General features: G+C 36.8%; 2 protein-coding genes across 1 annotated transcript; both read left to right on the plus strand.

Annotated features, from left to right (window-relative positions):
* The window catches only part of Erich1 (glutamate-rich 1), a gene marked incomplete at its 5' end in the record, with an annotated part of 52,793,804 nt that overhangs the window by 13,808,692 nt on the left and 38,962,854 nt on the right, over window positions 1-22,258 (plus strand).
* Window positions 2,372-11,198, plus strand: Adam29 (ADAM metallopeptidase domain 29). Its single transcript, NM_001444658.1, is given in 2 exon segments — window positions 2,372-2,541; window positions 8,470-11,198. A coding segment is annotated over 1 exon segment (2,343 nt). The 5' UTR covers window positions 2,372-2,541; window positions 8,470-8,596; the 3' UTR covers window positions 10,940-11,198.

Here is a 22,258-nt window from a genome sequence, read left to right on the forward strand (position 1 = left end):
TTAGTGCATTCCATAGGTTCTAGATGGATTCTTGTTTTGTTTGTCTTGTTTTGTTGTTGTTTTAATTTATCCAGAGTCGGTGATTTCCTTTTTGTCTTTGAAAATGAAAATTGACTCATGTTTGTTAAAGACATAGGCATGGTGAATATAATTGAATAGGAGAGGGTTTGTTCATCATATATGAGGGAAATATTGGATAAGACACCTGTCATTTAAGAAATAAAATAAAGCAAAAGACACATTACTTAGTTTCATCATATATGTGAATCTTTCCATCTTTTTCACAATTATTGATTTCAAACATTATTTTTAGGAAGAGGCCATAAACTTACTTAATATGATTTTAATCCTTTTAACCTCTTTGATGCTTGCTTTTTAAATAAAATATTTGATTTATCTTTGATAGTCTGCATCTAATAATTTTTTCTCTTACCATAGTCTTTATGTGTGGACAGGCCTGTTTGTTACAAACTTTTGTCCAATTTTATGAATGCATATTCAGACTGTCATTGACATTATCTTAGGAAGTCTCATACCATTATTGGATTGCTAGTTATTTCTCAGTTTCTGTGTATAGATGCTTATTGCACATACAGATATGGTCTGAAGTTGAATACATATACATTTAAAAGTGCTATTTATGTGCTGTATAAGCACATTATCATTATGTGATCACTTTGCTTGATGCTTGCAACAGTCTTGAGTTAAATCCCATATTATTTGATACAAATAAATGTCCCTTTACAAGAAGGACATTTGTGACACAAGAAGAGCAGGTGAAGATTTGCCTTATGTAGCCACAAATAAGGAACTGTATAAACAACAGGGATAAATATACAATAAACCACCCCAGCATATTCCGAAAGGTATGACTCTACACAAACCATGATTCTAGAGGTGGGGTCTTCAAACATTCAGAAATTGAAAACACCCATTGACGAATTTAGAAGCTAATTATACATTATTTTTATTCATTCCTAGGAAACAAAGAAAGGAAGCTTATGGAGTCCAATTTTATTTTTTAAAAATACTTGTGTAGATGTTTTACCTGCATGTGCTTGTATACCATGCTTGGTGCTCATATAGACAAGAAAAGTGTGTTAGATTCCTTGCACCCAAAGTTACAGCTGGGTATGAGGTACCACATAAGAACTGAGATCCTTAGGAAGAGCAGTCAATGCTCTGAGCCATTTTTCCAGGCCATTAAATGTTATCTTTTAAGAACTAGTTCTGCCACAAGGCTGTGTTTGAGAAGCTATATTTCAGAAGCTGGAACAAGAAGATGAGATTTTCAGGCTACCCTGTGTAAGTAATGAGTCTAATAGATACTATGTAGAAAATTGGAAAAGAAACTTTTTTTTGAATTTTATCAATGTCCTGTTATGGAAATGCTCTAGAAATGATCAAGATTCCAAAGAGTTGATAGATGAGCTAAGTCTATTAGCACTTGTATTTGTATCAGATCCATTTGATCCTTATACATCTCCAAAGAATGCCAGTTACGTTTGCCAAGATTGTTGAGCTACACATTCCTACTTTCTCTTCTTGATACACAGACTGTAATCTTGACTCAATTTAACTAAATACACTTCTCTTAGTAAATTGAACTTCTAAATTTCAATTTTTCAATTTTTTCCACACTCATAACTGTATCCATACTTAAAACTTTTTTATTTTAATACCATTCATGAATTCTTGCTCATCCCCCTAATCCTAATCCTAACCTCTCACTGAAAAGTGAGTTGTCAAGAATAATAAATGATTTTTCCTGTGACTTCTAACAACCACTGGATTAATGTAGTGACTTCAGGGTAGGATTTCTAAAAGGTCAGGCACTCAACTTATATAAAATTTATTCTGATACCATTGTTTTATGAATTTTATTATTCTCTAATTTCTAGTCTTGCCCTTTATGGTGGCCAAAGTTCTATGTAATATGCAGAGAATATCCATATAATGATATGTCTCTCTGTGTTAGTGTCTTTTCAAAGAAAGATACAGATGATTGCTGATGCCCAGGGTTCAGGGACAGTATTTCAAATGCAGTTGGTGTTTCTTCTAGAATGCAATGTATTTGTAATATGTCATAATATGGTTCTATTTTAAGAAAATAACTTGGCAGCACGGTAACAATATGAGGGAATAGTGAGAAATAAAGTAATTTAATTGTGCTGTACAAAGAAGGCATATACATCCACAGAAGGAAATTAAATTCATCCACATAGAAGAGTAGCTGCAACCAGTGAAATCCAATTTCTTCATATTGAGGTACTTTGTAACAAGGGTTGGTATAAATGGTATAGAACTAGGGGGAGGAAGGAAATGCAGTCACTTGTCTGTTTCTGTAGAACTCAGAGAACCTTGTTACTAGGCAGCTATTCTAGAACTTAAATGAGAGACAATTGATACACAGACTTTATGCTTACCTTTGTTATGTGATGTCTCAAATAAAAATGTTAGTCCATGTAGGTGGCTATTATAAACAATCTTGAATAAGGCTGAAACTACTAAAGAGAGTGGGATCCAATAATTCATCTATTGGTGAGCTTTCAACTGTTATGTTCTATGAAAAAAGGGACTATATTTATGCATATTTGAATATACACACATATATACACATATATGATAAGGAATTATGGTCTAAATGCATGTATATAAAACATTAAGAAGACAAATAGAATTTTGGATAATAATTTTATTTGTACATTGGTGCTAAACTATTTTTATTTGATGTGATTAGTCATACAGTGAGACACACTCAATAAGGCTACGTGTTAGAAAGAGAAGGCCAGTAGTAATTATGGTAAAGAGAATAATAAATATGAGACTAAAGAGAAGAAAGGAGAATCTATCAAATATGATATATGGATACTCTGTACCCTGATGGTACTTTACACAAAATTATCAAACTACTATATTCTCTAAGGTGCTTTTGTCTCTGGGGATACTGTAAAAGCCAATGTAACAGGTGAAAAATACATGCTAACTGTACCATTTTCATTGTTAAATATTCTATTACTTGGTTGTGGGATTATTATTTAAGGTCATTCACAGATGTACTAAATTAATAAATGATTTTTCAAACATGAATGAAATATACATTCATAATAATCACTAAATCTGTTATTGAAAAGCATGAAAAGCAACTTCATACATCAGTATTTGACTCTCAAGTTGGAAGTGTTGCCTTGACTGGTCTATCTTGGGATTTTGTTTTATCCTGTGAGCTCTGTGATTCAGTGAAGTGAGTCTTCAATTAAATGTTGATTCCTTCCTGAGACACATCTTTTACTCTAAGCAGGAGGTCGATTTTCAACATGAAATACCTTCCTGCTACCTCTCTTCAAAGGCAAAGCAAAAACTCATAATAATATTTGATTCTCTAATTAATCAAATATTGAATGAAGGTGTATTGGTTATACCATTCAAATTATCAATATTGAAATTTACTTATCCAAAACATAAAAAGATAATGTTGACATTCAGCTGTCTTAGTCACTATTATATTGCTGACCCCACTGAAAGTACCAACTTCATTAGTGTACTATTGCTACGAAGAGACATCATACCAAGATATTTGAATGCTTGCCTACAATTTCATGCATTTAGTCCATTATTAGCAAGGTAGTAAGCATGGTATATACTGATCTGCAGGCAGAGGCAGAGAGAGAGAAAGAGAGAGGGGGAGGGATGGAGGGAGGGAGAGAGAGAGAGAGAAAGAAGACTAGACCTCCTAATCTTTCTAATCCTATCAAAGAGACCCATGTCCTGGTGACTAAGCATTCAAATATATGAGCCTGTGTGAGCCATTAATATTCTTTTTTTCCTTTTTTTCTTTATTAACTTGAGTATTTGTTATTTACATTTCGATTGTTATTCCCTTTCCCAGTTTCCAGGCCAACATCCCCCTAACCCCTCCCCTTCCCCTCCTATATGGGTGTTCCTCTCCCCATCCTCCCCCATTACCACCTTCCCCACAACAATCACATTCACTGGGGGTTCAGTCTTAGCAGGACCAAGGGCTTCCCCTTCCACTGGTGCTCTTACTAGGCTATTCATTGCTACCTATGAGGGTGGAGCCCAGGGTCAGTCCATGTATAGTGTAGTGGCTTAGTCCCTGGAAGCTCTGGTTGCTTGGCATTGCTGTTCATATGGGGTCTCGAGCCCCTTCAAGCTCTTCCAGTCCTTTCTCTGATTCCTTCAACGGGGGTCCTGTTCTCAGTTCAGAGGTTTGCTGCTGGCATTCGCCTATGTATTTGCTGTATTCTGGCTGTGTCTCTCAGGAGAGATCTACATCCGGTTCCTGTTGCTGGCACTTTGCTTCATCCATCTTGTCTAATTGGGTGGCTGTATATGTATGGGCCACATGTGGGGCAGGCTCTGAATGGGTGTTCCTTCTGTCTCTGTTTAAATCTTTGCCTCCCTATTCCCTGCCAAGGGTATTCTTGTTCCCTTTTAAAGAAGGTGTGAAGCATTCACATTTTGACCATCCTTCTTGAGGGTAATTTAAGCATTTGGGCTAATATCTACTTATCAATGAGTGCATACCATGTGTGTTTTTCTGTGATTGGGTTACCTCATACAGGATGATATTTTCCAGTACCCTCCATTTGCCGATGAATTTCATAAAGTCATTGTTTTTGATAGCTGAGTAATATTCCATTGTATAGATGTACCACACTTTCTGTATCCATTCCTCTGTTGAAGGGCATCTGGGTTCTTTCCAGATTCTGACTATTATAAATAAGGCTGCTATGGACATAGTGGAGCACATGTCTTTGTTATATGTTGTGGCATCTTTTGGGTATATGCCCGAGAGATGTATAGCTGGGTCCTCCAGACTGATTTCCAGAATGGTTGTACCAGTCTGCAAACCCACCAACAATGGAGGAGTGTTCCTCTTTCTCCACATCTTCGCCAGCATTTGCTGTCACCTGAGATTTTGATCTTAGCCATTCTCACTGGTGTGAGATGAAATCTCAGGGTTGTTTTGAATTGCATTTCCCTTATGACTAAAGATGTTGAACATTTCTTTAGGTATTTGGCATTCCTCAGCTGTGAATTCTTTGTTTAGCTCTGAACCCCATTTTTAATAGAGTTATTTGTCTCTCTGCGGTCTAACTTCTTGAGTTCTTTGTACATTTTGGATATAAGCCTCTATCAGTTGTAAGATTGGTAGACATCTTTTCCCAATCTGTTGGTTGCCGTTTTGTCCTAACCACAGTGTCCTTTGCTTTACAGAAGCTTTGCAGTTTTATGAGATCCCATTTGTCGATTCTTGATCTTAGAGCATAAGCTATTGGTGGTTTGTTCAGGAAATTTTCTCCAGTGCCCATGTGTTCGAGATGCTTCCCCACTTTTTCTTCTATTAGTTTGAATGTATCTGGTTTGATGTGGAGGTCCTTGATCCACTTGGACTTAAGCTTTGTACAGGGTGATAACCATGGATAGATCTGCATTCTTCTACATGCTGAACTCCAGTTGAACCAGCACCATTTGCTGAAAAGGCTATCTTTTTTCCATTGGATGGTTTTGGCTCCTTTGTCAAAAATCAAGTGACCTTAGGTGTGTGGGTTCATTTCTGGGTCTTTGATTCTGTTCCATTGGTCTATCTGTCTGTCTCTGTACCAATACCATGCAGTTTTTATAACTATTGCTCTGTAATACTGCTTGAGTTCAGGGATAGTGATTCCCCCTGGAGTCCTTTTATTGTTGAGGATAGTTTTAGCTATCCTGGGTTTTTTTTTATTCCAGATGAATTTGCAAATTGTTCTGTCTAACTCTTTGAAGAATTGGATTGGTATTTTGATGGGGATTGCATTGAATCTGTAGATCACTTTTGGTAAAATGGCCATTTTTACTATATTAATCCTGCCAATCCATGAGCATGGGCGATCTTTCCATCTTCTGAGATCTTCAATTTCTTTCTTCAGAGGCTTGAAGTTCTTATCATACAGATCTTTTACTTGTTTGGTTAAAGTCACACTGAGGTACTTTATTCTAACCAGTATGAGTACCTCTGGCATTTAAATTCCAAAACCAGGAAATTAAGAAAGCATTTATACAATAAAGCTCAGATCATTAATAATAAAGGAATGTTTGAAATGAATGCCCATTCAAGATTTCATATAGTGAAGTATAGGGCTTACTTTTCCTAATTTTGTCTATCTTCTATTTGAATATCCCTCTAAGTAAGTATATTATGATTTTCCTCTCACTCCAAACAGTGTTGCTAGCATATAACAGGAAAAAGGGCATTATTCTAGATTGAGTTGAGGATTTTTGACAAAGTCACTTGAACTTATGGGGTTCTTAGATGGGCTATACGGATGACACGAACAATGTCAGGAGCATGAAGCCTAAGAATATATTTGAGTCCTTTGTAAATTTGAAGTGTAATTTTCAGTTATGAATAGACATCATTATTTTCAATATATAAATTAGATACTCAAATGTGCTAATACTGCACAGGTCGAAATCTTAAACACATGGTAAATTTGGTTTAAGATTAATTATCAAGGTGAAAAATTGTGTATTTTGTTGGTGGTTCATGAGCTTAGCATGAGCAGGGAGGATATTCTTAAGACTCTTGGCCATTCAATTCCTGTGAAAAACGTTTAGGTGTTTGGTGTAAGACTAAGGAAGAAAAGTCAGTAATAGTGTTTCAGAGTTGCAACTAGAATTGGCTTTGGCAATCAAAGCATATCACAGCCAAGTATCTGGTTATGTGTATTGCATATTGATATTCTGAGAATAAAAACGTTCTCTTCTGCTTATGGTAATTTTTTTTTTGTACAATGACATTGGACTAAGTAGTTCTCCAAAAAGCATGTGTCTATAGAAGAGATCTTTCTATTTTCCACAAAAGGAATATCCCATAGGTGATATCACAGTAGTTACTCGAAGAAGACCAGTAAAAGCACATAGAACAAAAACAACAAAAAAAAAAACTGAAAAAAAAGTGAGTCTAAGACTGGATATAGAAAGATGTTTGATATTGGCAATATTTATTTTATATTTACTATGGTGGTATGTTTTTCTTTGGTGTGATACTTCAATGGCAGATTTTCACTGTAACCAGTGTAGGAATCTTTAGCTTCATTAATAAATTCCTTTCTTTAGTAAACTAATTAAGTATGTGGATACATTCAATAGGTAACAGAAAGAAAAATAAATCCATAGGAATCATACATAAAACAATATAATTTTACATGTTCTTAGAACATATTTTTGTCTTAAGTGCTAGACCTAAGCATTTGCTCCGTATGACCAAGTTGTTTGGGTCTGTAGCATGTACAGTGCATGCATATAATACGATTTCATTCATGTTTTATTCAAAAACAAAGAAACAAAGTTGCCTGTAATTCTGTTAGTAGCATAATAATAAATTTCACATTTTAGTATTTAAGATTTGTTATTTTAGTGATTGACATGTGTGTGTGTATGTGTGTGTGTGTGTGCACACACATACACACACACACTCATCTCTCTATGTGATTAACTTTATGAGATAAATTTCTCTGAATGCTGGTTGGTTAGAGGTTACAGCATATAATTCTAAAATTTTCAGGGACATTCATATAAGCATTGTCCCAAACAACAGCACTCTATTTGCCAAAACTTCTCTCTTCTTCTTGAGGTTCATTGACTTCCTTTTAATTTATGAACACAGTTTGTTTTCTCCATATTATCATGTCTCTAACTGTTCTATCACTAGCTTGTTTGAGGCTTTTTCATTTAATATGTTTAGAGGCTTAACAAAAAAACATTAAAACTAGATATAAAAACCTTTGAGTAACATATGTCTGATAACCTAAACTATTCCCATTTACAATTCTACCTTTTTATGTGCCTATGTGTCTATACCACTGAACTTACCCATTGCCATGGATAATAAGGAATTATTAGTAATACTTTAATGATTTAATTTTTCTTAGGATTAGACAGAGGTAACAGAAGTAGAAACACTGCATACTAGTAAGAGCACCAGTGGAAGGGGAAGCCCTTGGTCCTGCCAAGACTGAACACCTAGTGAACAGTGAACGTGATTGTTGGGGGGAGGGTGGTAATGGGGGGAGGATGGGGAGGGGAACACCCATATAGAAGGGGAGGGGGGGTTAGGGGGATGTTGGCCTGGAAACTGGGAAAGGGAATTATAATTGAAATGTAAATAAGAATTACTAAAGTTAATAAAGATAAAAAAACACTGCATAGAATTTCATTAAAATGTGATTAATATATGTGTTAAAATAATATATATGTTTGTGTATTTCTACTAATTAATATAAAGAGTCATTTGAAATTCAAAGGAGGAATTACTGAGATTTTTCCTAAGTTATTATATTTGCAAGTCATGCCATGAGTTACTCATTAATCCAATTTAATCCCTTTATTTTGTGTTCTTTCTGTTCCACCTGGTCTGCCCATTCCCAAATCTCTTTTTGCCATCCTTTCTGTTTTTATCTTTAGTTTTCCCCAATATGGATCGACTCCTCTGGAAGACAGTCCATTAAATGTGACCACTACCTACAAAGAGAAGAGGCATACTGGCAGTAACTCCTGTTCTATATAATTCTCTTTCAATCCTTACTTCATAATGACAGTGTTGGAGACCTTGGAACATGTGAAGATTACCTTTTTGCCACTGTGTCTGGAATTGTCTCTGTTCTTCTTTGGATGTCCACCAATTGGGAGATCCCAAAATCACAGTCCCCCTGAAGTAGTGATACCCTTGAGAATCACAGGCACTTATAGAAGTACTGAAGATCCAGGCTGGATCTCTTACAGCCTGCACTTTGGGGGCCAAAGACACATTGTCCACATGAAGGCCAAGAAGAAATTGGTATCCAGATCTCTCACTGTGTTCACCTACACTGACCAGGGTGCGCTTCTCGAAGACCAGCCTTTTGTCCAGAATGACTGCTATTACCATGGTTATGTGGAAGGGGATCCAAACTCCATGGTTACTCTTACTACTTGTTTAGGAAACATTCAAGGAATGCTGCAGACAAATGGAATCATTTATGAAATCAAGCCCAAAGTGGTTTCTGCCACATTTGAACATCTAGTGTATAAGATGGATATGGAGGACACAGAGTATACACCCACAGGGTGTATACTAACCAAAGAAGAAATTGCAGAACAACTGAAGTTTCAAGAGAATGACAATTCCACTCTGATGCAAAGTTCTTATATTGGATGGTTGCTACACCAATGGTTTCTTGAATTAGCAATTGTGGTAGATCATGGAAGATTCATTTTCAGGAATAGTAATTCATCAATTGTGGAGATGGATGTAGTCATGGGAGTCAATTTAGTAGATGATATTTATCGCTCAGTTAATCTTGATGTGGTTCTAATTGCAATAGAAATTTGGAATGCAGGAAACCCCTATAAAGTAACTACAACACACCACATGATGGAAAATTTCTGCAAATGGAAGCAATTCAGCTTCAATAAACGTGTGGTTCATGATTCCGCACATATTATTGTGAAGCAGGATTTTTGTGTTAATGATCTTACTGCGTCATATTTTTCAGGGGTGTGTAATATTAATTTGAATTGTGGTTTAGAGTGCATTATGGATGATAGACTGGCTTCATTTAGGACATATATGACACATGAGATTGGTCATGTGCTGGGCATGATGAATGATGAAGGGAACTATTGTACATGTGGGAGAAATATATGCATAATGAACAAAAAGCTATCACCCTCAGATGCATTCAGCAACTGTAGTTATGAACAATTTTTAGAGACTACTTTTAGAAAAACTTGTTTACACAACTTCCCAAATCCAGAGACTATTATTACAAAGAAACGGTGTGGAAATGGAGTGATTGAAGATGAAGAGGAATGTGATTGTGGTTCCTTAAAATTGTGTGCCCAGGATGTATGTTGTTTAGAAAACTGCACTCTGGTATCTGGGGCAGCATGTGCTGCAGGAGAGTGTTGCCAAAACTGCAAATTTATGCCATCAGGCACAGTGTGTAGGGAACGTAACAATCCATGTGATCTCCCAGAGTGGTGCAATGGAACCTCTGGTGCATGCCCAGAAGATGTGTATGTGGAGGATGGGGTCTACTGTCAGGGCAGGAGTATTTGCTTTCAAAAGAGATGTAATAGTCGTGATCAACAGTGCAGACAACTTTTTGGTGAAGGAGCAAAGAATGCAAATAAGAATTGCTACCTAGCAATGAACAGCAGAGGAGATCGCTTTGGTCACTGTGGTATGAAAAATACTAAGTACATACGATGTAATAAGCAAGATGCTCTGTGTGGGAGAGTTCAATGTGAGAATGTGACAGAAGTTCCTCGTTTGCACAACCATTCTACAGTGCATTCGACTCACATCAATGGCTTTAGCTGCTGGAGTACTGACTACCATTTTGGGATGAGTGTACCTGATATTGGTGATGTGAAGGATGGCACAGAATGTGGTTCAGACTTTTTGTGCTTAGAAAGCAAATGTGTCTTTATGCCACCCTGGGAGGAACTTTGTATGCCTACGTTCTGCAATAAGAGAGGCATATGCAACAATAAACATCACTGTCACTGCAACGAACATTGGGCCCCACCCAACTGCCTGAACAAGGGCTTTGGAGGCAGTATTGATAGTGGGCCCCCTCCCAAAAGACTAACGCAGCATGTGATTTTCATCATAGCAATTGTTTGGATTGCTATTTTTAGTTCATGTGCCTTCTTTTTACTTTGTCTTTTGTATTTAGAGAACAAAAAATATGAGCAAAGAAGGAAGCATTTTGCAGCTTTATCTGGGAAAATAAAACATAATGTTGAGAAGCCATACAAGAAAGAAGAGAAAATTATTGGGACAGAACTTAAGGAGCAAAAGCAAAATGTTGAGAAGTTATCTGAGGAGGAAGAAGAGAAAGATGTCAAAACTGAGGAAAAAGTAGAAAGTCCAAATGCTCTACAATAGAGAGATGGATGCTATAAATATTGCCCCTTTGTAAACAATAGTAAAATATCCATACCTCGTGTCAGAAGTAATTGCAAAAAAAATGTAGAATTTAAACAGAATATACCCAGTCCCAGTGAAATGTCACATTATAATCTTTTCTGGTGTTCTAGTAGCAGAATGTGGCATATATCAGTGGCTATTGAAAGACCATCCCACAGATCTCTTGTATTTCAAAATCATAAATGTATAACCATCAATAAAAATTCTTTTTAGCATACCCCCATTTTTCATTAATTTAAAATTTTAACTAGTTTATTCTTTGTAGAATTAGTCTGTGTATGTTTTCTGATCAAAGCACAGATAGTTGTTGGGATATCTTTGATAATTTGTTGTCTCTCAATTAGAAATCTCTTTTCTTTCTCACATGAAGAAAAAAATCACACTTGCTATTCTCTAGGTCTTCCTTCCACTTTTTGTCCATAGGAGTGCTACACAGAGATTGGTTATCTAAAGGATGAGTTGGTGGGAAATTTATGTCTACATTGCCCTGGCAACAGCTGTGGTTTTAAGTTTGTATATTATTATTGAAGTTGTTAACTTCAGACCAATGAAATTCAGCACAATTTCCTTGAACAAGGGAGGTTTCATGCATTATTCATACATTGAACCTCAATAGAATGAATATGAAGTAAACTTTGCCCCTTGTCCATTTCTGTAAGACCCTTTCGATTCTTTTTGGAAATCTTGACACTACCTAAATATCCAATTTCTGGCCAATTTGTGTTATGTCTATTGTTACTAAATGCTCACAAGATATCAACACCTCCTACCTAACATAATATATGATCTGCTTTTGGTACTAATATTCATGTACAAAAGGGATAGAAATGTAGCCATTTGCCTATCTGGATGTATAATAGTTACTATGTATCAAATACTTAAATGGTACTAGATACATTAAAAACACTTAAAATGAAGATAAATAATATATATTCTTTCATTCTATTTTTATATTATGTGCTTGGGTGTTTTGTCTATATGCTTGCATACCATGTGCATGCAGTGCCCCTGAAGCCATTAGAGGGTTTTAAATTCCTGATAATAAAATTAGAGATCCTTGTGAGCCACTATATGAATACTGGAAAATGAACATAGATCCCCCTGAACAAAACTCAGTGCACTTAACCATGGAAAGATCTCTTTGTCTTCCTAATGTAGATTTTTAAAACATGTGTTAGCTAAAATATTTTTGTCTAAAATTTTCAATTTTTATGAATTAGAATTTATAGCTTGTTTACATTGTCATTTTACAGTTCTTCATGGACTATATAAAGACAATAAACACTGACCTACACCAGAACCTGTTTACCAAAATTTTCATTAAAATTATAATAATCAAATGCTATCATCAATCCTAGAAACTTAAAAATGATCCCATAATGAAAAACAAACAAACAAACTGAAACAGTAATTTGACAGATATCACCTTCTCCATTAGAAAGTAAACTACTGGCACTCAAGCTGCAGGTTCCCAGTGGTCAAGACACAGCCCAGATCTGAAGAGACCTGGTCAACAGCTCCCTGCACCCAAATCCTGTGGGAGGGAGAGCTAAGCCTTCACAGGGGCAGATATGCCTGGGACTCCAGAAGTGACTACACTCTGCCCACATTTCTGACTCAAGAGGAAAACACCTAAAGCCATCTGGGACTCCTGTGCATAGGAGCCTGGGAAAAGGCGGGGCAGGACTTCTGGTTGTTGCCCTCACGGAGAGCACAAAAGCAGCCCTCAGGAGCAACTTCAGGCCCGGGACCACAGGTAAGACCAACTTTTCTGCTCCAAGTGACTTCCCTGGTGGACTCAGGACACACAGAGGCAAAATTCCTCTGGGACAGGACACTTCTGGTTTCTAGCTGGAGACCGAACCTCACTGATCCCGGCCCACAGCTCCCAAACCCCATGGGAGAGAAATCTCACCGCCCAGACAGGTGGGCACTCCTGAGACTGCAGAGTAGGAGAGACCTCCAATACTGCACACTCTTGCCCACAACCCTGGCCCAAGAGGAAACTGTATAGGGCTCTGGGAACAAGAAGATAGGGGCACTCAAGCAACAGGTCCCGTGTGGTCTAGACTCAGCCAGGATCTGAAGGGACCTGGTCAACTGCTCCCTGCACCCAAATCTCATGGGAGGGAGGGTTAAACCTTCAGAGAGGCAGACACGCCTGGGAAGCCAGAAGAGACTACACTCTCCCCACATTTCTGACTCCAGAGGAAAACACCTAACACCATCTGGGACCCTTGTGCACAGGGACCCGGGAAAAGGCAGGGCAGGTTGCCATCCTCATAAAGAGCTCAAAAGCAGCCCCCAGGAGCAACTTCAGGCCCAGGACCACAGGTAAGAACAACTTTTCTGCTCCAAGTGACCTGCCTGATGGACTCAGGACACATGCCCACAGGAACACCTGAAGAACAGTAGACAGGAAAGACTACACGCCTAAAAGCAGAACACTCTGTTCTCATAACTGGCTGAAAGAAAACAGGAAAACAGGTCTACAGCACTCCTGATGCACAGGATTATGGGACGGTCTAGCCACTGTCAGAAATAGCAGAACAAGGTAACACCAGAGACAACCTGATGAGGAGAGGCAAGTGCAGGAACCCAAGCAACAGAAACTAAGAATACATGGCATCATCGGAGCTCAATTCTCCCACCAAAGCAAACACACCAGAAAAGCAAGATCTTGATTTTAAATCACATTTGATCATGATGACAGAGGACTTCAAGAAAGACATAAACAACTCAATTAGAGAAATGCAGGAAAACATAAATAAACAAGTAGAAGCCTATAGAAAGGGATCACAAAAATCCCTGAAAGAATTACAGGAAAACACAATCAAACAGGTGAAAGAATTAAAAATGGAAGTAGAAGCAATAAAAAAAAAAAGCACAAAGGGAAACAAGCCTCGATATAGAAAACCAAAGGAAGAGACAAGGAGCCGTAGATACAAGCATCACCAACAGAATACAAGAGATAGAAGAGAGAATCTCAGGAGCAGAAGATTCCATAGAAATCATTAACACAACTGTCAAAGATAATGTAAAGCAGAAAAAGCTACTGGTCCAAAACATACAGGAAATCCAGGACTCAATGAGAAGATCAAACCTAAGGATAACAGGTACAGAAGAGAATGAAGCCTCCCAGCTGAAAGGACCAGTAAATATCTTCAACAAAATCATAGAAGAAAACTTCCCTAACCTAAAAAAAGAGATACCCATAGACATACAAAAAGCCTATGGATCTCCAAATAGATAGGACCAGAAGAGAAAGCCCTCACGTCACATAATAGTGAAAACACCAAATACACAAAACAAAGAAAGAATATTAAAAGCAGTAAGGGAAAAAGGTCAAGTAACATATAAAGACAGACCTATCAGAATTACACCAGACTTCTAACCAGACTATGAAAGCCAGAAGATCCTGGACAGATGTCATACAGACACTAAGAAAACACAAATGCCAGCCCGGGTTACTATATCATGCAAAACTCGCAATTAACATAGATGGAGAAACCAAGATATTCCATGACAAAACCAAATTTACACAATATCTTTCTATAAATCCAGCCCTACAAAGGATAATAAATGGTAAATCCCAACATAAGGAGAGGAGCTACACCCTAGCAAAAGCAAGAAACTAATCATCTTGGCAACAAAACAAAAGAAGAAAAGCACAAAAACATAATCTCACATCCATATACGAATATAACATAATAAAATCCATGATTATCACCCTGTACAAAGCTTAAGTCCAAGTGGATCAAGGACCTCCACATCAAACCAGATACACTCAAACTAATAGAAGAAAAACTAGGGAAGCATCTAGAACACATGGGCCCTGGAAAAAATTTCCTGAACAAAACACCAATGGCTTATGCTCTAAGATCAAGAATCGACAAATGGGATCTCCTAAAACTGCAAAGCTTCTGTAAGGCAAAGGACACTGTGGTTAGGACAAAACGGCAACCAACAGACTGGAAAAGATCTTTACCAATCCTAAAACAGATAGAGGCCTTATATCCAAAATATACAAAGTACTCAAGAAGTTAGACCGAAGGGAGACAAATAACCCTATTAAAAATGGGGTTTAGAGCTAAACAAAGAATTCACAGCTGAGGAATGCCGAATGGCTGAGAAACACCTAAAGAAATGTTCAACATCTTTAGTCATAAGGGAAATGCAAATCAAAACAACCCTGAGATTTCACCTCACACCAGTGAGAATGGCTAAGATCAAAAACTCAGGGTACAGCAGATGCTGGCGAGGATGTGGAGAAAGAGGAACACTCCTCCATTGTTGGTGGGATTGCAGACTGGTACAACCATTCTGGAAATCAGTCTGGAGGTTCCTCAGAAAATTGGATATTAAACTACCTGAGGACCCAGCTATACCTCTCTTGGGCATATACCCAAAAGGTGCCCAACATACAACAAAGACACATGCTCCATTATGTTCATAGCAGCCTTATTTATACTAGCAAGAAGCTGGAAAGAACCCAGATGCCCTTCAACAGAGGAATGGATACAGAAAATGTGGTACATCTACACAATGGAATATTTCTCAGCTATCAAAAACAATGACTTTATGAAATTCATAGGCAAATGGATAGAACTGGAAAATATCATCCTGAGTGAGGTAACCCAATCACAGAAAAACACACATGGTATGCACTCATTGATAAGTGGCTATTAGCCCAAATGCTCAAATTACCCTAGATGCACAGAACACATGAAACTCAAGAAGGATGACCAAAATGTGAATGCTTCACTCCTTCTTTAAAAGGGAAAAAGAATACCCTTGGGAGGGGATATGGAGGCAAAGTGTAAAACAGAGGCAGAAGGAACACCCATTCAGAGCCTGCCCCACATGTGGCCCATACATACACAGTCACCAAACTAGATAAGATGGATGAAGCAATGAAGTGCAGGCTGGCAGGAACCAGATGTAGATCTCTCCTGAGAGACACACCCAGAATATAGCAAATACAGAGGTGAATGCCAGCAGCAAACCACTGAACTGAGAACAGGACCCCTGTTGAAGGAATCAGAGAAAGGCCTGGAAGAGCTTGAAGGGGCTCGAGACCCCATATGAACAACAATGCCAAGCAACCAGAGCTTCCAGGAACTAAGCCACTACCCAAAGACTATACATGGACTGACCCTGGCCTCCAACCTCATAGGTAGCAATGCATAGCCTAGTAAGAGCACCAGTGGAAGGGGAAGCCCTTGGTCCTGCTAAGACTGAACCCCCAGTGAATGTGATTGTTGTGGGGAGGGTGGTAATGGGGGAGGATGGGGAGAGGAACACCCATGTAGAAGGGGAGTGGGATGGGTTAGGTTAATGTTGGCCTGGAAACCGGGAAAGGGAATAACAATCGATATGTAAATAAGAAATACCCAAGTTAATAAAGATGAAAAATAATGAAGCTAAAAAAGTAAACTATTGACATATTTAAAACCATAATATTTAATAGATTATATTTTTAGAAAACTGTTAAGTCACACTCCTCTGACATATTACCATTGGATAAAATAAAGTTTTACCACATTACTGACTTATCCAAATTCCTCTATTCTTATAAACATCCAATTTGCTTTCTTGAGAAATCTATTTAAAAGGCTGCAAACTTAAATCAATGAATTTACTGTGGATGCATAATATTATGATAGGTTCTTACTCCTGCATTTTAACATTAAGTTATAAATCATGTTTTTGTGTTTGTGTGTATATGTATGTGTGTGTATGTGTGTGTGTGTGTGTGTGTGTGTGTGTGTGTGTGTGTGTGTGTGTGTGTACTACTTCTGTGCCTAGTACCTGCAGAGGCTAAACGAGGGCATTGGATTCCCTTGGAACTAGAGTTACAATAGGTTGCAAGCTGTTATATGGGTGCTGGGAATTGAACCTGAATCCTCTAAACAGCCCCAAGTTTTTCTATGTACTTTAACTTGAAGAACCATATTTTAATTTCAACAAATAAATAAATATATGTAGTTTTTACTTAAAACTTTTAAACCCTTAAATAATAGATCTCTCCTAAATTATTAGACAAACTTAAGCTATACTTTTCATGTTGTGATGATTATTATATCATATCAGATGACTATAACTGGCATTCTTATAAAAGCTACAATATAAAGTACAGTCTACTTTTTATTGATGACATTCCTAATATTAAAATTTTATTAAATATAATATAAGTAAATGAAAACATTTCAGTTAATATACTTTGTATTATGCATGTTAATTGAACATATCAGAAACATTTTATTTTATCTTCTAAGTTTCAAAGTCAAGTTAAATAAACCAATATTACTTACCTTCAAGTTGAACAAGGTATAGTTTAAAGTCAAGTGGGTGCAAACAAATGATGAGTGTGGTGAATAAGAATTATCTGCATGTCTGCAGTTCTAATAGTTTGTAAAAAGATCAAGCTTCCTAAGGGACACAGTTAAACAGTGCTTCATGAGCACAATTATTAAAGTTTATATTCCTCCAGGCACAAAGGAAAGCACTGGGAGAGTTATTCACCTACAGAACAGACCCAAGAGAGCCACATAGATGCAGAGAGCAACTAGATAATAGGCTTTAGCAGAAATTCAGGTGAGTGAAAATTGATGTTTCCCAAGGTGGATTGAAATGTGAAGATGGATTGTGATAGAGCATAGTGACAGAACTGTATCTGTCTGTGTTGAAAAAATTATTAAGACTAAAATGTATATATATATGTATATATGTATATATGTATATAAAATGTATATATAAAATGTATATATATACATATATATGTATAACACACACACACACACATATATATATATATATATATATATATATATATATATATGTATGTATGTTATGTTTCATGACCCTCAATGAGATAGGGAATACGGAATGAGATATAAATCTTTATTTAACTAACCAAATTACTATGTCTCACAAGAGGATATATTCAGTAGGAAGCTTGAGCTTTGTCTAGGCGGCTTAACTGAAAAACGTTTGGGTATGAGGGTCTCATAGTTTAACTACATTTTTCCAAGTTCTAGGCAAGTAGATGCTGCTATATAAAAGTGGGTAACTGCCATAGTATTTTCTCCCAAGCATTTTGAGCAACAGCTTAAGTAAAGGAGTAATCAGGTATGTTCAGAGATTTCCTGGGTGTGTGTTGTAGTGCATTGATATTTCACAGGGAAGAGTCCCAGGAAATGAATTTCTTGTGTACATAAAGAATATTAAGAATGGGATGTATTATCTGGTATAAATTTAGAAAGAGAAGATGAGAGAGAAAAAATTGAGACTTTTGTCTTTTACTTATGAACATGACAGTACATGGTAGAATAAGGAGAGCTAGCTATTTGACACTTAGACATGATGTCATCGACACATGTACTGAGTCATCTTCATAGCTATCTTGGGATATATGCTGTTTGAAGACAGGTTAGACACACCTGCCTCAGGGGATATAAGGGAAATCACATTATTTCACTTAGTTTATAGAGGCTAGGTTTGCCTGTGGAACAGAGAAGAGATTGATGGGGAGGACAGACAGGCCCTCATGTGAGTTACTCTTTACTACATTGTATAGCCTGTCTTCTCTGTAAAATCTCATTGAAATTTCCTATCCCATTCCCACTCTACTACATTCCTTCAATACCTTACATATCCAATACCTTACATGTCAATACCTTACATGTCACCTTAAAATAATATTTTATCTTTTAAATAATTTGGAAAATCTATTTTGTTTATATTGAACATGTGCACACCATTTTCTTGTCGGCCTTCCTGAAACAATACTCCAATAACTATTAAAACAGAAATCATAATGTATTATTACATGTAATGTTAGTATGATTTAAAGTCTATAAAAGGATATACAAAGATTATACCATTGTGCAATTTTATATAAGAAACTAATATAAATGATTTTGATATTTCAAGGGTCCTGTAATTAGTTCCTTTTATACCTGTAGAGAATAACATTAGTTTTACGCTTCCTTTATTGTAAAGACAAGAGAGAGGGTTCAGTAGCTATAACAGAGTCCCCATAACACATAAAATCTAAAACGTCTTATATATGGTCATACATAGAAACAGCTTGCCATCCTTTGTTTTAGAGAAATGGAGTGTGTTTATTGGCAGCTCTGAAGCTTCATCATTAAGATTATTAGCATAAGTGAGACTTTTTTTCTCTCTTAACATTTTCTTAGATTGGTTCACATGTGTAGTTTAGGGATGATGAGTTAAATAAGGGTTATAATATTACCATGTCAGTGAATAAAAGAAAATAGTTCAAAGTAACTGAAGATTAAAATTAGTATGACTGTAATAATGGAGGAAGCAGGATGACGCCAGCGCATTACCAATAGGATATAGATTATATGGTAGGACCTCGAAGGATATGAGAGCAATAAGGTATTTCTTTGGCTTCAGTATAGTAAATAACCTCAAAACGTGGATGCAAGTTAAAAAGGGGTGCCTAAAATTTAGCTTATGTGTGGTTTGCAGTGGTTAGGAAGTATAAGCTTTAGAGGTTTAAATAGCTAGGTGGAAGGAAGGCCAAAATTACTGTAAGAGAAAATGTTATGTCTCCTGTGTACTACGTGTCAAGGTCATATTAATATTAGGACCCTTGGCTTGGCCCAGCAAATACCTCTTTGACTTTAAGCAAGAACATTACATTTACATAAATAAAGAAGAGTTTTATCTAGAAGTGTCTGAAAGCCACCTGGTGATTTATGGGTATGAGATAAAGAACAGTACAAATCTAAGTGAGAAAATTCTTAAAACCAAGTGCCAATCTTTACAAATAACACAATGCTACGTGAAAAAGTGTGTTTTTAAAATCAGTTGTATCTACTTTATGTTTCAGGTGGCTTGGAAAGCAAAATTATTTCACAGCCATAAAGACCTTTCAGGAAAATTACTGCCTTATTATGCTTCATTCACATGGTGAGAACACTCAGTTCTTCCTTCAAAATGTTACTGTGTTTGATTTCAAAGGCTTGGCCTCATCATTTTAAAAATAAAACTTTAAAGGAGGATGATGAATGCAGTAATCATTTTTCAACAGTGCATCCATAAAAAGCAGATGTAGAATAATTTCAATGGCAAGTAAGTCTGAGTTGTGTCTGCTGGGTCACTGGAGGGAGAACTCTGAATGGGAAAATAAATCCTATTTAGATGACTTTGGCTGACATAATCTAGTAGACAGTTCAAACTTTCTTTTCAGTCCTTGAATAATGGATAATTTTTAACATATTTATTGTCTTGAGAAATCATTTTCCTTTATATGTTGAAAAGCTAGGATGGTATCTTCTTGGTAGAGTGTGTGTGTATATATACATGTATATATGTATATATGTGTGTATGTATGTGTATATATGTATATATATATGTATATATGTATATATATGTATATATGTGTATATGTGTATATGTATATATGTGTATATGTGTATATGTATATATGTATATGCAAGCAAAATTAGAAAAGCACATGTACATAAACTTACATAGACAAATTTCTCTAAGAATGAATGTTAAACTAATTTTTTTCAAAAGACCAAGTGGGAAATAATTCATGCTTATTTAATAGAAAACATGAAAATACCTCCTATGTATCATTGGGTATATGCACAGATTTGAAAACTTGTGGGTTGATGTCTATATGAAGGTGAGGGCAGGCAAAAGATAAGGCAAGGCCTGTGACTGGGCAGTGAAAAAGAAAGGCAGACTGAGCCTTTTAGTGATGTGATAGAGAGTATGAAAGAGGGACAAGGAAGGAACATGGAGGAAGAGAAGGACAACCCAGACCTATATGGCTTTAAATAGCCACAGGGAGCTATGAATATCTTATAAGGGATGGGTAATTACAGGATAATTTGTCTTATCTGGGTGGGTAGTTTATATCAATATCAATTGGCTAAGAGTATTGTGTGGACATTTTGTGGGGTGAGAATTTACTGCCATAAATCTCATTGGTAAATTACAAGCCTTTAGTGTTTTGATTTTACCGAGTTATAGGAATTTGTGACAGCTCAGATGGAAAATTCTGCTTTAATATCTCCTGCTATGTCCCTGGAAGCTCTGGTTGGTGGGCATTGTTGTTCATATGGGGTCTCAAGCCCCTTCAAGCTCTTTCAGTCCTTTCTCTGATTCCTTCAATGGGGTCCCGTTCTCAGTTCAGTGGTTTGCTGCCGGCATTCGCCTATGTATTTGCCGTATTTCGGCTGTATCTCTAAGGAGAGATCTACATCCGGTTCCTGTCGGCCTGCACTTCTTTGCTTCATCCATCTTATCTAGTTTGGTGGCTGTATATGTATGGGCCACATGTGGGGCAGCCTCTGAATGGGCGTTCCTTCAGCCTCTGTTCTAAGCCACTACCCAAAGACTATACATGGACTGACCCTGGACTCTGACCTCATAGGTAGCAATGAATAGCCTAGTAAGTGCACCAGTGGAAGGGGAAGCCCTTGGTCCTGCCAAGACTGAACCCCCAGTGAACGTGATTGTTGGGGGGAGGGTGGTAATGGGGGAGAATGGGGAGGGGAACACCCATAGAAAAGGGGAGGGGGAGGGGTTAGGGGGATGTTGGCCAGGAAACCGGGAAAGGGAATAACAATTGAAATGTAAATAAGATATACCCAAGTTAATAAAGATGGAAAAAAATTAAATCAAGGGCTAGGGTCAAGGAAGATATTATTAGGTTTGAAGGTAATACAATTTACTCTAGGCTCTGTGTATATGCTATTGACTATGAAAAATGTGTAGGAATATATATATATATATATATACATATATATATAAATATTAATATATTAAAAAAATTTCCTTCTCAGTAAACTAGCAAATTAGTTAAAATAACTATGTTCTTCAGGTAACTTATATACATTTTTTCCAACAAAAAAGCAATAGACACACTAGGTCATATCAAAACAGAGCAAAACAAGGCATATAAAAAAGATAACATCCTGCTTACAATCCCAGAACCACAGGGACAGACCCAAGTCCCATGAGTTCCCAGCTGATGGGGTGGACATAGTAACAAGCTAGCCTCTACTATGCAAACTACCTTTCAACTAAACCAAAGGGAAAGGAAACAAAAAAGAAAAAAAAAAGAAAAAGAAAACCAACCTAAAGAATATGATATTTATGGAGCATCCTAAGTAAATTTCACGAAGAACTTTCTGTCCTACACTGTAGTCTCTTCTTTGAATCCTTGATAATAGTTCAGTTTTTCAATTTTTTAATTTTTTTTTCATTCATTTTCTATGACACTTT

Source organism: Rattus norvegicus, chromosome 16 (assembly GCF_021556685.1).
Source record: "Rattus norvegicus strain SHRSP/BbbUtx chromosome 16, alternate assembly SHRSP_T2T, whole genome shotgun sequence".
In the NCBI taxonomy this organism is placed as follows: Eukaryota; Metazoa; Chordata; class Mammalia; order Rodentia; family Muridae; genus Rattus; species Rattus norvegicus.